This window comes from Dromiciops gliroides, chromosome 1, assembly GCF_019393635.1.
Source record: "Dromiciops gliroides isolate mDroGli1 chromosome 1, mDroGli1.pri, whole genome shotgun sequence".
NCBI classification, from domain to species: domain Eukaryota; kingdom Metazoa; phylum Chordata; class Mammalia; order Microbiotheria; family Microbiotheriidae; genus Dromiciops; species Dromiciops gliroides.
In genome coordinates, this window is record NC_057861.1 from 42,986,781 (window position 1) to 43,002,442 (window position 15,662).

Here is a 15,662-nt window from a genome sequence, read left to right on the forward strand (position 1 = left end):
TCCTCTACAGGAATATGTTTATGAAGACACTGATGGGCAGACAGAAATTATGCCAGTGAGTTACTTCGTTTACTTTTGTTTCACTGTTAAGCAAATTTCACATCATATGACAAATATAATAGAAAACATTTTCGTTGTACAGCTTTGGACTCCTCCTACTCCTCCTCAAGATGACAATGACATCTATATTGACTCAGTCATGTGTCTGATGTATGAGAACACACCCATCCCTGAATCTAAGCTGCCTCCAGTGTATGTGCGGAAGGAGCGTAAGCGACACAAGACAGATCCTTCTGGTAAATGGTCACATCAATTCCTAGGTGGACTTACTGACATCACCTGTTTGCTGGTCTGGGCAATTTGTGTACCTAGTCTTATGAGAGTGTATAATATCACTTGCCATTTGGAGGACCTAGTTATTTTGTTCATCAAGCTTATAAAAGGAAGCTATTAGTTGCAGTCAAGTATTTTTGCTTGTTTCATCTCTTTGGTCTTAACTATATTTGAGTTAAAAATTGAAATGAACCTTACTGAAACCCTCCAAATGTTATTTGCACAGCATGTGAGTTCATATATATTTTTAAGCCTTTTTTCACTAGGTTGGAGGGGACACACTTAATTTACTGATAATTGTTCACATTTTATGGGGTCTGACTAGCATAGCACTTTGAGACACTGTCTCTTTACCCAACAGTATTTACCATTTCCTTTGCTGGTTGTGATCAGTTTCACCAGTGTCCCGTTATCTTCTTGCTAAAGAAGGCATCTCTTCCTTAGCTGTCGGTCGGAAGAAGAAGCAGCGGCATGGGGAGGCTGTCATTCCTCCTCGATCTCTCTTTGACCGGGCAACTCCAGGGATGTTAAAGATGCGGCGAGAGGGCAAAGAGCAGAAGAAGAACATTCTTTTGAAGCAGCAGACTCAGTTTGCCAAACCGTTGCCAACTTTTGTCAAACCAGCAGCAGAGACTGGGCAGGACAACCCAGAGTGGCTCATTAGTGAAGACTGGGCATTGCTGCAGGTGAGAGATACCTTACTCATGATTCTTTCAGTCTGTCTCTCCCCACCGTTGTTGACATACTTTAATCTGAAATATATCCTCTTTTTAGGCTGTAAAGCAGCTGCTTGAGCTTCCTTTAAATCTCACCGTTGTGTCACCAGCACACACCCCTAATTGGGATCTTGTTAGCGATGTTGTTAATTCCTGTAGCCGAGTTTATCGATCTTCTAAGCAGTGCCGAAACCGCTATGAAAATGTCATCATTCCAAGAGAAGAGGGAAAGGTGAGTTTAAGTTCAGTTATGCTTTTTGGAAAATTAGATTTTGAAGAACAGCAATTTAGGATTGTTTTGCTAGATCAAATGATTTTCATCAAGTCACCATAAAATCTGTCATTTGAAGCAAACCTTTCCACCCGGCAGCAAAATTCTATTCTGAAATTGTCATCAGTGAAGTTACCATAAAACACATTTCATTCCTTCAGTCACATTATTATGTCACATTACTATTTTCTGTTTAACAGTGGTGGATTAAGACCAGAAAAATTGCTCATTTAGTTTAGTTGCTGAAGAAAGTTTTGAGCTAGTTGTATCCATAGTGTTTTGTAATTAACCATCTCTTATTCTCTTGGCATGTTATGGTGGTTTCAGGGGAACCGAGTTGCATACTGATTGTTTCAAGTTTAATGTAAAAAATAACAGTATATTTACATTATATTTACAACATGGTCAACTATTTAGTAACCTTTGTTAAAAAAAAAAAATTTGTAACACTCTAGAATGGGTGTCCTAGCTGAGAAAGGAAGAGGAACTACTTTTTTTCCCTTTAGAGATAAAAAACACCCAAATCTCCACTTTGCAGTGTTTTCCCTCTTTGGCCCTGTTTTGTTGTCTCTGTTTTTTCATCTGGCTTTCCTCATGCAACTACCTCTTTCATGCTGCATGACTGCTTGACTCTCTATGGGAGAACCTCAAAACTGTACAGTACTGGAAAGCCTTTACATGGCTTTCGTCCATGTCAGTGAAATCTGTTTTGATGAGTGCAGTGGTCTTTCTCTATACCATACCCTCTTTGTGGTGAAGGGATTTATCTGAACAGAAGTGACAGATAGGCGATAAGTTCTACATCCACTCCAACCAGATTCTTGGATTCCTGTCACAGGGGGAACGCATGATTATAGCTTTCCATCAGTACCAGGGCATGAAGTCAGGCGTTTTTAGGGAGTCTTCTAAACTTTTAGATGATAAATTAATTGATACATTTAGAATTTTTATATTTATTTGAGAAAATTACTGAGTTTCTGTACTCTGAATCATATTTTTTTGGAAACATTTTTATCCCAAAATGAAGCATTTGTTTGCTTCAAACAAAACAAGCCTCTTCAGAATGAGGGACCTTCATAAATGAGACTTCCTGAAGTGCTTTATGTCTATGTGTTTTGGAAGCATTAATGGTAATTAGTCAAAAACTGAATATGGAAAAAATAAAGCTAAAATGTTTTCTTCTCTTATAGCTGATTTATGAAGCTAATCCAAAGAAAAAGGCAAAAAATATTTATAAGGTATGAAGGTGATATTCTGAATAAATTGGAAAACCTTGCTTTAGAGCCGATGCCAAGAAGCACACATAAAAAAACAGGATCAGAATTCTTTTAATAGTTCACCAAAGTTTGATCATTCTGGATTTGCTATAATGCCTTTCATTCCTAGAGCTAAAAGATTTGCTTCTGGGCATTAGAGAACAAATAGTAGCCCACTTAACACCAGTAGAAGGACACTTCCTACAGCTCCCAACATGGTTATTCTCTCAGAGTTCAGAATGGTCATGGTAATCAGACTGGGGAGAATTAGGTCCCAAGTCCCTGGTGTGGCACAATAGAGTCTGCTGGCACCAAGGAGTCAAAGCCTAAAAGGTACATATCAATAGGAATTCTTTAACCACTCAGTCTTCCTTGATTTTGACATAATTTAATTATCTGGTGTTGTGTGAAGTTCTCAGTCTTTTTTCTTTTTTCCTTTCTACTTTCCTTTTATCATTGTCTATCTCTGCTGAATTTTGTGTTTTGGAAATGCCACATATATGGGACTATAGAACAATTGTAGTTATCTTGTGATATCTTAATCTTACATGTATATTTTCTGGTTCTAAATTTCCTTGGACATTACTCTCCTTAATTAAAGGTGTTCACTTAGGAATAAATTAGCTGCTTATATCTATATCTGCATATTTACACACACATTCCTATAGCCATTATAGGAATCCTAGGTTCTCTCCATTTGGGTCAGGTTCCATTGCTGTTGTGTTTATGAGAAGAATGTGTAGAGACAACACTGTGAAATGGAGAGGGCCATGTACGGGAAGTCAGGAGACCTGGTTTTGAGACTTGGCTCTGTCCCTGATTTGCTTTGTGCTTTTGGACAGGTCACTTCCCTTCTCTGTGAGCCCTTCTCCTCATCCGTAAAGTGAGAGGGTTGGAATAAAGTAAATATCATGTTTCTTCCAGCTCTAATATCTTGTACTTTTAAGATTTGGGGGAGTATGAAATTGTTATTTAAAAGAAAATTTTATTTTTCCAGAGTTTGGGTCAAGGGGAAATTTATCTAACACAGTAACTCAGAATTTTTCCTAAGGTAGTGTTTTCATTCATCATTGAAAGTTTGTCATTACAACATTCTTCTTAATGTATGAAGGAAACTTATTTTCCCTGCTGAGTTCCATGGCACATAAATTTGGACACTTCAAGTTTGTACTAACAAAAATATTTGATAGAAGTAAGGGAAATTTGTGAGTATAATCTTAGAAAGTTTAACTTATATGTCCACTAGCTTCCAAATAAGCAAACCCTGTTCTTAATGTATGGGGTAATTATAGGTTCTTTTTGAAGTTTTAATTTTCATTGGCTCTCATCTCTTGTTTCAGAGCAAAAACAACCGTCCTCTTCGAACGAGCCAGATCTATGCCCAAGATGAGAATGCTACCCACACTCAGCTGTACACAAATCACTTTGATTTAATGAAAATGACTGCCGGGAAGAGAAGTCCCCCAATCAAGCCTCTGTATGTTTCTCAAATGCTCATTTTCTGTTCATTTTGTTTGAGGTGTGAGTATAGTGCCTCGTGGTGATTCTTTCTGTATGTAGAAAGTTTAAATATCTCCCTTTCCACCTGGCAGACTTTGGTTTGGGATGTTTTATGTCTTCAGCATTTCTCTTTCTATTCTGTGCATTTCAGACTTGGCATGAATCCTTTCCAGAAGAACCCAAAGCATGCATCAGTGCTAGCAGAGAGGTAGGTGGCTGTGCTTTTTGTGGTGGCCCATTGGAACCTGGATTCCCTCTGAGACCTTACAGTAGCCATTGGCCGACTTTTGCCTTGGCTTTCCTATTTTGTGTTCCTAGAGAACTATGTGAAGGATGCATTAGAGAGGCTAGAGTCAGGGAGGCCAAGGATGAGACTTTTGTAGCAGTTCAAGTGAGAGTTGATGAGAGTCTGAATTTGGGATGGTTGTGTAAGTGGAAAGAAGGGGACACATCTGTATTTTCAGTCTTCATCTGCCTTCTGGGCTGAAGTCCTAAACTGCATTCCTAAAGACTCTTGTGTCCTTGGAGACTGAATAATTGCTGCCAGCAGCTTGGGAGATAAAGGGTTTTAGCTGTTGAGAAGGTCCTAGGAAGATACAAGAAACTGAAGGCAGGGCAGGGACTATTTTATTTTTGTCTTAATATGTGCAGCACTCAACATAGTGTCAGGGCACGGATGCTTAATAAATCCCACATTTTCCCATTTACTTTCAGTGGAATCAACTATGACAAACCCCTGCCTCCAATTCAGGTTGCATCTTTGCGTGCTGAGCGAATTGCAAAAGAGAAAAAGGTATGTAACTACCTTTGAGTCAGATGGTATAGTCTAAAGCTGGAGAAGAAAGGTTGTGCATCAATATGTGTATGAGGACAAGAACCCCAGGGAATCATGTTTGTAGTTGGATCCCTCTCGTAATCTCTTTTCATCTTCTTGCTTCTTTAGGCTTTGGCTGAGCAACAGAGGGCCCAGCAGCAGACGGGCACCCAGCCCCCCCAACAGCAGCAGCAGCAGCAGCCACAGCCTGGGCAGCAGGGAACAGCTGGGCAGCAGGCAAGCCAGACCCAGCCTCAGGCACAGCCCCCTGGGGTCCAGCAGCAGCAGCAGCAGCAGCAGCAACAGCAGCAGCAGCAGCAGCAGCAGCAGCAACAGCAGCAGCAGCAGCAGCAGCAGCAGCAGCAGCAGCAGCAACAGCAGCAGCAGCAGCAGCAGCAGCAGCAGCAGCAGCAGCAAACAAAGGTGCAGACTACAATTACCACTGTGGCCAGCACGGCAGTATTGGTGAGAAGGGAGAAGTGTTTAAAAACAAATTAGACAAACATGGTTCAGACCAATTGACGTGAACCAAAAAAGAGGTGGTTCTTTTGTGAGTTTGTGAACATTTTGAAGTCTAAATCACAAAGCAAAAACTAACTTTGTTGTCTTAGCCTAAATGAAAAAAAAATCAATAATAATAACCTAGGTAAGATAATACTGCATAGGGGCAGCTAGGTGGCACAGTGGATAAAGCACCGGCCCTGGATTCAGGAGTACCTGAGTTCAAATCCGGCCTCAGATACTTGATACTTACTAGCTGTGTGACCCTGGGCAAGTCACTTAACCCCAATTGCCTTACAAAAAAAAAAGATAATACTGCATAGCATGGAAGAAATTTTTTGGTAAAAGTCCACTTACTGTATTTTTGAAAAAAAGAAATAGTAATTGGCTTTGAATTACTTTTTTCCAGTGTCCTACATAGCACTTTATTTACTGTTTAATGGGATTTTAAAAAATGACATACATATCTAATATGGGAGTGATGAATCAACCAAGAATAGGGAACATATCTGACTGAAATACCTAAGTCATAAACTAACAGAGGGCTTCTCAATTCAAGAACCATTTCCAATTTTAAAGTTTAATTGAATAAACACTCAATGAGACCCGTTCGCCAAGCACCATATTCAGGATTGAATTTATAAAGACAAAAATGGAGGTACCTGCCTTCAGGGAGCTTCTCTTGAGGAGAAACAATGTGTGCCTAGGTAATTGTATACTTATACACACATATGCATATCACAATGCACATACAGACTTATGTGCAAATGAGAGATACCATCACTGACCTCGAAGCCAGGAAGACACAGGCTTACGTGTCACTTCTGACACATACTGGCTGTGTGAGTAACATGGGGCAAGTGACTTACTCTCTGTGTTATAGAAATCTCTCCAGGACTCGAAATTGCAGAGAAGGTGCTAACCTGCATTGGTAGAGAGAATTTTCCCCCCTGGGAGTTCCTCATAGCTGTAAAATCACAGGGTTAGTCCTTTGGCTGGCCTGCTGCATACAAAATAAGTACAAAGTAATTCTTGGCATGGGCAAGAATGGAGAATCACAGTGTGGGGAATCAGAAAAGATTGTCAAAGGTTGGCCCTTGAGTTGATCTTTGAGAGTGTGAGGAGGTCCAAGAGGGGGAAGTGAGGGCAGAAGAGTGAAGGCACTGAGGGGGGAGATGAATAGCCTTGATGAGGCAGAGCAAGTAGGCCAGCTGAGCTAAAATATCAGACATATGAGGTGGGAAAACAAAGGTAGGAGTCAGTTTGTAAAGGCCTTTAAATGCCAAAGAGAGATCTTCTTTTTTTTTTTTTAATCCTAGAAGGAGGAGGGAACCTCTGGAACTTTTTGACCAGGGAGTGACAAGGTCAGACCTGTGCTTTAGGAAAATTAATTTGGCAACTAGGTGAAGGATGGATTGGAGAGACTAGAGGCAGGGAGACCAATTCAGAGGCTGTTGTATTTCCGGTGAGAATTGATGAGCATCTGAATTTGGGGTAGTCATGTAAGTGGAGGGAAGGGCACAGAGCTCTATCTTCAGTCTTCATGTGGCTCCTAAACTGCATTCCTAAAAAACTGCTTGCCAGAAATCTCCACGTTTGGCATGTCCTTCACCCCCCCACCCCCAATTCAAATCATCCCTTCCCTTTTTTTTTTCCAGGGCAGTGGAGGTTAAGTGACTTTCCCAGGGTCACACAGCTAATAAGTGTCAAGTGTTTGAGGCTGGATTTGAACTCAGGTTCTCCTGAATTCAGGGCCAGTGCTTTATCCACTATGCCACCTAGCTGTCCCCGCTTCCCCTTTTCTAACTTTCCTGTTTCTGTCAAGGTTACTATTGTTCCTTACTGCAGTTCACAGCTTCAGACTCATCCTCAACTCTTCATTCTCCTCTGTCCCTTATCGTCAGTCCTGTTTATCAAACTCTTCAATCCCTCAAAGATAGATAGGATCTCCCCCCCTCTTCTCCTCCCCTCCCCCCCATGTTCACAGTCAGCATGCGGGTTCAGGTCCTTTGGCCTAGACCATTGTGGTGGCCTGCTCATCATTCTCCTTGTCTTTACCCTCTCTCCTTTCTTAAATAGATATTTTCAAAGCTCAGGTCTGACCCTATTCCCCCCTGTTGAATAAGTTTCAGGGGCTATCAGCCCCATGACAAAAGAGAATGTGGGTATTTAAAGTCTTTCACAGTCTAGCGCCAGCCTGTCTCTGCAGACCTTCTTCCCTCTCCCACTTCTGTGTCTTTGTTTTTTTTTTTTTTTTAGTGAGGCAGTTGGGGTTAAGTGATTTGCCCAGGGTCACACAGCTAGTAAGTGTTAAGTGTCTGAGGCCGGATTTGAACTCAGGTCCTCCTGACTCCAGGGCCGGTGCTCTGTCCACTCTGCCATCTAGCTGCCCCACTTCTGTGTCTTTGCATAGTCCTTCACCCCTGCCTCGAATGCACTGTCTTTAGTCCTCACCTTCACCCTGCAGAATCCCTGGCTTCTTTCTAAATAAGTCAGGGGCTACCTTTCCTGTTCTCCTGAAGGGTATGAATTCTCTTCCTAGAATGCAGTTGAATCTAGCATATGAATTACTTTGGGTTTATTCTCTATATGTCTCCTGTTTATGGTGATGTACATACATGTTCTCCAGTAGAGTGACTCAAGAGCAGGGACTGTGTCATTTTTATCCTTGTATCTGTGGTGATTGGCACATAGTAGGTGCTTAGGAAGCGCTTGCTGAGTTGGAGTGATGAATGAAAGAGGTGTTGTGGAGGTAGAATCAGTCCCCAAGGTAGTCTCCAATCCTTTTCCTTTGCTTTGTCCCTTTATGCAACCTGTGTCTCTGATGTAGAAAAACCAAAAAGATTTATTCTTCAATCAAAACAGGGTCTGTTGTTTTTTTCCTTCTTTTCTTCAGAGTGATATTTTGCCTTGCACCAAACAGATCAGCTCCAGTAGTCCTTTTTCTCTATTTGCACTTAGGAGTTCCTGTAAACCTGCTATTTAGGGCATCTAGGTAACCTTTTGGATGTAGTTCTTACATAAGGGTTTTAAATTATACTCTGTATTTCTTAGGAACAGTTAGAGCTTTTCAGTATTAAAGATGGAGGTAAAGTATTAATCCTCCAAAGGTACTTGTATCTTATCTAGTGGCACATAATAGACTCACTGATCTAGTGTCATGAGCTTCCTGTGTCACAAAGACTTGAGTAGAACCACAGCCTGGGTCATGTTCCCAAAGTACAGGAGTATTAATTAGAGGGTCCATAGACCATCCAAATAGTTCTTATGTAATAGAATTTTAGTATAATGAGTACTTAGTAGAAATTACATTTCTGGTCTGAAGGACATAAGGGACAAATGCAGTAAAGAAAAGAGGTATGTGTTGTGCATGTCGTTGACTTTTTCATTTTTAGCCTCTTATATTCTTGAGTCTGTAGTTGTTTTAATGAATATTTTTGGCAGGTTTCTGGTAGAGATGGTTAAAATGTTCAAGTTGAGGAACTTGAAGGCTAATTGACTCATTGGTGGGAAAAGAGTAGAGCAATGGAAACCATATCTCTTCCTCCCCCAATTCATTTGCACTTATATACAGCTCATGGTCAGATAACATTTATACAGTGATTATTCTATTGACATAGACTAAAGAAAGTATTTTGTTGTTTTGGATTATTCTTCTAGAGCAAGGTCCATGGACTCCATTTCAGGGAGTCCATGACCTTGGTTAGGAAGAAAATGACATCTTTTCCCCCTACTCTCTGATTCTGGGTAGAGGCCTGTCCTTAGGCTTCCCCAGACTGACTGCCAGAGGAGGCTAGGACACAGCCCTGGGGACTAAACCCCATTTTGGACTAGATTCACTGTTGGAAGCCATTCGAGGGTACCACCAATCATGAGGCACTGGCCAAATTGGGAAATGGTTTTCTTATGGCATTTTCTTCATATTTGAAAAACTCAAAATGTTTTCAGCTGCAAAATAATAACTGAAACATTTTAAGTCACTTGACTCTTCTTTCTAAAACAGGCTGGAGCAATTAAAACATCAGCCACTGGGACCAGCATGCCAACTGGTAAGAAGACCAAGAAAGCTTTGAAATAAAAAAGTACATCCCAGTCGTACATATTTTCCTTAAACACATATTTTCTTTGCAGGTACGGTTAGCGGAAATGTTATAGTGAACACAATAGCTGGAGTTCCCGCTGCCACCTTTCAGTCCATTAACAAGCGTATTGCTTCACCAGTTGTGCCTGGAAACTTAACAGTGAGTTAATTCTCAATCTCTTGATGCTAAAATCTTATTGAAGACCTTTGGTTTTTCCTGTAACACATCAGCTGCTGGGTGAAGAAGCAACCCTCGCCATCTTCTGTAGCAGTGAATAAAAGACTCACTGTAGTGCTGAGTACCCTCTGAATGGGAATGGAAGTTACTGAAAAGAACCGGGAACTTCCTAGTCTAAGTTCTAGGCCTGGTCTGACCACTTACTGGCAAATCACTGACACTTTGTGGGCCTCAGTTTCTTCATCTCTAAACACAGGGCTAGTAATCTCTTTCTTTCTCCCAAGAAAGCTGTAAAAATCAGATGAAGTGATTCAAAAGGGGGAAGCCCTTTGAAACATTGATGTAGCACCTAATCACTATTAAGATAATCCAGATTAGTTTTTCTCTTAAAGTGACATTGCTTGTTGTGGAGAAAGAAAGGTCCTCTGGCACTTGAAGGCTTTCAGGTTCTAGCCGGGATTAGTTAGAAACCTCTCTCCCCTGCCCTCTTCTTCATCCTCGTTTCACCCACAAGCCAGCACATACACAAACTGAAGTTTAAAATTCTCTGAATCTCTCGAGTCATAGAAATGAGGGAAACACCCCAGTGTGTTGAGTAGTATATTATCTGGAAGTTCAATGAGAGGTTGGGAAGACAGCATTTTGAGAGGAAACATTTGAATCAGTACTTTATTATGGGAGGGAGATAAAATGAAGTTTTTAGGGAATACTGAAATTACTCTTTTCTACTAAGATAGTTCTATAGTCCTAAGCATTTTAAAAGTATCTTTTAAAAACAGCTTTTCCCATATATGACATATGCTAAAATTGCCGAGAATTGACCCAATCTAGCCAGTCTGTCTTTTGGTGAAAATGTTGTTTGTACTTAATTTTTCTGCTCTGCAGTAAAAGATTCAGGGAAAGACAGGAGTTCCAGGAAAGAACGCTACCTTGTACCCCATGGCACTTAATAAGTGTTGGTGGAACTGATTAGTATTTATGGGCCAGACTTGTGGCAACAAGAGCACTGAGACTGTGGCCAGTGCTTCCATAGACTTCTTCTTCTTCTTCTTCTTTTTAAAAAATTTATTCATTTTTTTTTTAGTGAGGCAATTGGGGTTAAGTGATTTGCCCAGGGTCACACAGCTAGTAAGTGTTAAGTGTCTGAAGCCAGATTTGAATTTAGGTACTCCTGACTCCAGGGCTGGTGCTCTATCCACTGCGCCACCTAGCTGCCTCTCTTCCATAGACTTCTGAGGGCTTCATTGCAAGGGGGCGAGAGCCACAGCAAGAAGCAAGGAAAAAATGGCCACACATTTATCATGAAGAAGACAGTTCTTAGTGTGTAAAAAAACCAAATATTATTGAAGTAGTTGTTGTGTTAGGCTAGAAGACAGCTCAGTGGGAAAAAAGAAGGGCCCCCGGGTAAAGACATGGGGGTGAGGTGGGCCTTATATTGTCAGTTTGAATATTCTTAAAGTAGGCAGTTAGTTATTTCTGTAGCTGAATTGAAATTCTTTAATGAAGCAGTATTTGAAGGGTGAATACAGTCATTTACATTTTAAATTGTTGTATTGATAATATGATATACTTTTGGCTTATCAGAAACTCCAACCCTAAGATTAGAAAGTAGAGCACTAGTTTGTTTATATTTGCATAATATTTTTCTTTTTAAGAACTGTCATTTATTTTTCTTCATTCTTATTTTTAAAAGACTTTATTCTTTACTTTTTCTTTGAAAATTCCTTTTGAGCTTCAGAGCACTTCTGGATTGTCTGAGGTGAATTGACACCTGCATCTTTCTGCTTTTATTAGACTACAGGCAGTGCTTCTCCTGCTCAGGTGGTTCATGCACAGCCTCGGACAGTTGCCACACCTGCTGCATCCACTGAGCTAGTCTCTCTAGCATCCACACAGGGTGTGCGTGCTGTCACTTCTGTGACAGCTTCTGCTGTGGTTACCACCAACCTGACCCCCGTGCAGGCTCAGACCAGGTCTTTAGTGACTCAGGTGACTCAAGGTAAAAACTCAATTCCACTTTCATCTTTTGGCAGTCATATTATTAAAGTTCTTACTTGTTATCTGAAGACAATGTGGAACATGGGGTAGGAAGGAAAATGCAGCCCTTTAACAAAAGAAATGTCTTTGCAGCCACAGGGGTTCAGCTTCCTGGCAAAGCGATCACCCCAGCCCATTTCCAGCTTCTCAGACAGCAGCAGCAGCAACAACAGCAGCAGCAGCAGCAGCAGCAGCAGCAGCAGCAGCAGGCAGCCCAGGTGCAAGTCCCACAGATCCAGGGCCAGGCCCAGTCCCCTGCCCAGATGAAAACTGTGGGAAAGCTAACACCGGTGAGAAGTGTGCTCTTGAAAACGATTGATGGGAAACTTTTTTAGGCATAACTAGCTTATGGAAGAACAGTGCATGCATTGTGTTAAGTCTCTGATGCCTGGATAATTAAAAATCTTTTCCTGTATTATTAAAACTTATCATTGTTTATGTGGGTCAAGCCAGTTTATATTCTCTTTCAATGAGAATTTTTAACATGCAAATGCTGACTTTTTGCATCATGTTTTTTGTGGGACATTGTAGTATCTTACCACTGATGACCCTTCCTAATTCTGGAAGTCCTGCTCCTGCTTTTTCAGCTTCATGTTTTCATTTATATTTAACCTCACTGTCCTTTGCATACCCTGATCCAGTTCCTTTTCTTGGACTTCAGTCCATTTCTTTCTTCTCTTAACATGAGAAAACTCTAGAAAGATACTGTTTAAACATGCGTGTGTGTGTGTGTGTGTGTGTGTGTGTGTGTGTGTGTGAGAGAGAGAGAGAGAGAGAGAGAGAGAGAGAGAGAGAGAGAGAGAGAGAGAAATCGTGAAATTCTAGGAGCTTCAAAGAAAGGGCAGACCTTTGAAGAAGGAGAAGGTGGTACTTTGAGTGCCTTCCCCTTACTTTCCCCTCTTGAGGCTAAATGGCCTCATCATTTTCTTGGCCTTTGAGTCCTCCCCCATGTACCAAGTCTATGCACACATACCTCCCTTCCCATTCCACTCTCAGTCCCTTCCTCTTGCAGATGTAAGAACTTTTCAATTAAATAGCTCTTGATATCTTGTTCTTCCGTCACTTACACTTTACAATGTCTCTTTCCCCCTACCCTTCCCAGTATCTATCTCTTTTATTTGTAACAAAGAACTAAAAAAAAGAAGAAACAAAATGATTCAGGAAAAACTAACATTTCAGCCAAGTGTGCCATTCAGTAGTATTCCACACTTTTTTATCACTGACCTTGAGGTGGTAAGATCTTAGAATCAAGGTGTATAGACATTTTTGCCACTTTGTTAGCATACTTCCAAATTACTTTACAGAATAGTTGAACCACTTCATAGCTCCATCAGTAGTGAGCAGGCTCAGTTTTAAGTAAAATGTATTTCTTGATTATTTGATGAAACTACAATTTGTTAAATTCATTTTTTTGGTGAGACCTGGGAATACTGATTTCTTCTTGTCATGGACTGGCTAATCAATCAGAATCTGTTTTTTCATATCATTATATAAAGTTCATAAATCTACTTTTGTAAATGTAAAGTTCATGATGGTCCCAGACTGTTCTCAGTGCTGAGAGGCAATACATCTTACTCTGAATTATAACTCCCAGGATGCCAATAAATTCTCAAATCCTTATTACATATGGAAAGCACTTTAAGAACTGTAAAGCAGAGTTTGTGTGTGTGTATGTGTGTGTGTGTGTGTGTGTGTGTGTGCGCGCGTGCATGCACGCATGTATGTATGTATATATGTAATAGATCAGTTCTTATTAATGAGTACATCCTCTTTAGGTATTAAGACTTAATTTAGGCATGAGTTTTTAAGGGAATAAGTTTTAAAAAGTAAACCTTTTGCATAATAATGGACAATGTATTCATTCATAGGAACACCTGATCAAAATGCAGAAACAGAAACTCCAGCTGCCTCCACAGTCAGGACCTCAGCAGCAGGCCCAGCCAGGGGCCCAGCCACAGGCAACCCAAGTCCAGGTACAGCAGCAGCAACAGCAGGCACCACAGCTGGCAGCAGTTGCAGCTCCAAGGCCTGGAGCTCTTCTCACAGGCACAACGGTAGCCAACCTCCAAGTTGCTCGTCTTGTAAGTTCTAATTTAATGTGGTTCATGCTGGGGAGAACAGCATGTCTGAGTGTTTGAAAAGGACTGACACAAGTAAGACCTGTAGGAGCAGATGGACATGTTTGGGGAAGGTTTTATTAGAAATGGTGGGACCTGAGGCCCACCTTGATATGGTACTGAAGAGGTGATCACTGGCTAGGGTAGAGGGGGCACACACAAAGGAGGAATGGGAGGCCTCTAATACCAGGCCTAGGATCTTGGATTATAGGTAGTGGTGAGTGTTTGAAGGGGTGGAAAAAAATAAGCTAGACTTTTCCTTTTAGCTTTTTGGAATTATTTTATTAACACATAAGCATTTCTTGGAGAAAAGTTTTACAGATAGAATTCCCCCTGCTAATCACGGGACCTTTTTGTCCCAGACAACTTCCAGTTCACACTTGCTGGTAATTTTGAAATAGGATTAATTTTTCTCATAGTAATTTTGAAATAAATGATGAAATTCTGCATCAAAGTAAAAGAAACATAGTTTAAGTTAAGGATTTTTGATTTACCAAACAGAACAACAGAAGTGTTAATGTCCCCACACCTTTGGAAAAAATATCTTCCTGAAACCAACTAACTTGCTCTAACATTTCTTCTTTCAATCTGATCAGCTGTAAACAAAGAGTTTGGGACTGGACCTATGATTTCACTGACATAAGGAACTCCTAGATGAGGAAACTGTCTTCTCTGCAACCTGGAGTACTAGATCGTTGGCTAGAGCCATGAGGGGCTGTAACTTGCTTAGAGTCACACAGCTAGTGTGTTCAGAGATGAGACTTGAATCTAAGTCTTCCTTCAAGGCTAGAAAGACATTCTTGTTTTTAGATTAGTCATCACGATCAGAAGACAAACTTTGCAGTGACCTAGGGTTGGGGTCTTAGAATTCCCTCCCTGAAATTGATTGTCTTCTATCCCCTCAAGCTATTGTCCTAGCTTTCCTCTCCTTCTTAGCTAGATTCCTAGAAAAAGCTTTGTGCAACACTTCCACTTCCTCTCTTACTCATCCTTGGCAATCTGGAAACCACAACATTCAACTGAAACTGCTTTCTCCCAAGTGACCAATGATCTCTTAATCACCAGATCAGATGGTCTTCTTGACATTTCTGCTGCATTTAACACAATTGACCATCTCATCCACTCTCGGTTTTTGTGACATGACTTTCTTCTGGTTTTCCTTATGTCTGGTTACTTCTTACTCTCTTTTGCCGACTTATTCAGATCAGGTCCCTACATGTGGGGATAGCCTTCTCTCTCTAGACACCTTCTCAGTGACCGTATCAGCTCTTAGGAGTTCAGTTACCCTCTCAGTATCGAGGTGACTCCCAGATCTATGTATCCTGCTGTAGCCCCATTCTCTCCCATGAATTTCAGTCATTTCAAACTGGATGTCCCAGAAACATCTCAAACTCAACATATCTTAAAATTGAACACGTTCTCTTTCGTTTCCAAATTTCCTTTTTGCTGGAAAGGGCACCATCATTTTTCCAGTGTACTGCTGGTGTTACCTCTCCAGCCCCTCACTATTCCTTCCCTTCTCCATCCTCCGCCATCCCCCAGACCTTCTACACCTTTCATCCAAACCCTTCTTTCTGCTCACATAGCTACTGCCTTAGTCCAAGGCCTCATCACCTTTGGCATGTACTGTTGCAATGACCTCCTAATTGTTTTCCCTACTTCTCTCTCCCAACTCTACTCCATCACATACATCTGCCAAAGTAATTTTCATTAAGTGCAACTCTTTCTTTGTCATTCCCTACTCAGTAAACGAGAGTGATTCCCAGGTGCTTCTAGGCTAAAATATAAATTTTTCTGTTTGGTTTTTAAAGGTCTTCACAGCCTGGACCAAACCTCCCCTTTCAGTCTCATTATACTT

The 15,662-nt window shown here is 40.9% G+C and overlaps 1 protein-coding gene across 5 annotated transcripts in view; it reads left to right on the top strand.

Moving 5' to 3' along the window:
- The window catches only part of EP400 (E1A binding protein p400), a 136,768-nt gene that overhangs the window by 114,110 nt on the left and 6,996 nt on the right, over positions 1-15,662 (top strand). For all 5 annotated transcript variants that reach the window (XM_043984269.1, XM_043984283.1, XM_043984293.1 and 2 more), the window contains 13 exons: positions 11-55; positions 143-296; positions 778-1,019; positions 1,108-1,281; positions 3,917-4,053; positions 4,228-4,284; positions 4,791-4,869; positions 5,020-5,355; positions 9,395-9,440; positions 9,523-9,632; positions 11,445-11,649; positions 11,781-11,977; positions 13,556-13,768. In XM_043984269.1, the coding sequence (XP_043840204.1) occupies positions 11-55; positions 143-296; positions 778-1,019; positions 1,108-1,281; positions 3,917-4,053; positions 4,228-4,284; positions 4,791-4,869; positions 5,020-5,355; positions 9,395-9,440; positions 9,523-9,632; positions 11,445-11,649; positions 11,781-11,977; positions 13,556-13,768 (1,995 nt within the window). The remainder of the gene's footprint in view (positions 1-10; positions 56-142; positions 297-777; positions 1,020-1,107; positions 1,282-3,916; positions 4,054-4,227; positions 4,285-4,790; positions 4,870-5,019; positions 5,356-9,394; positions 9,441-9,522; positions 9,633-11,444; positions 11,650-11,780; positions 11,978-13,555; positions 13,769-15,662) is intronic.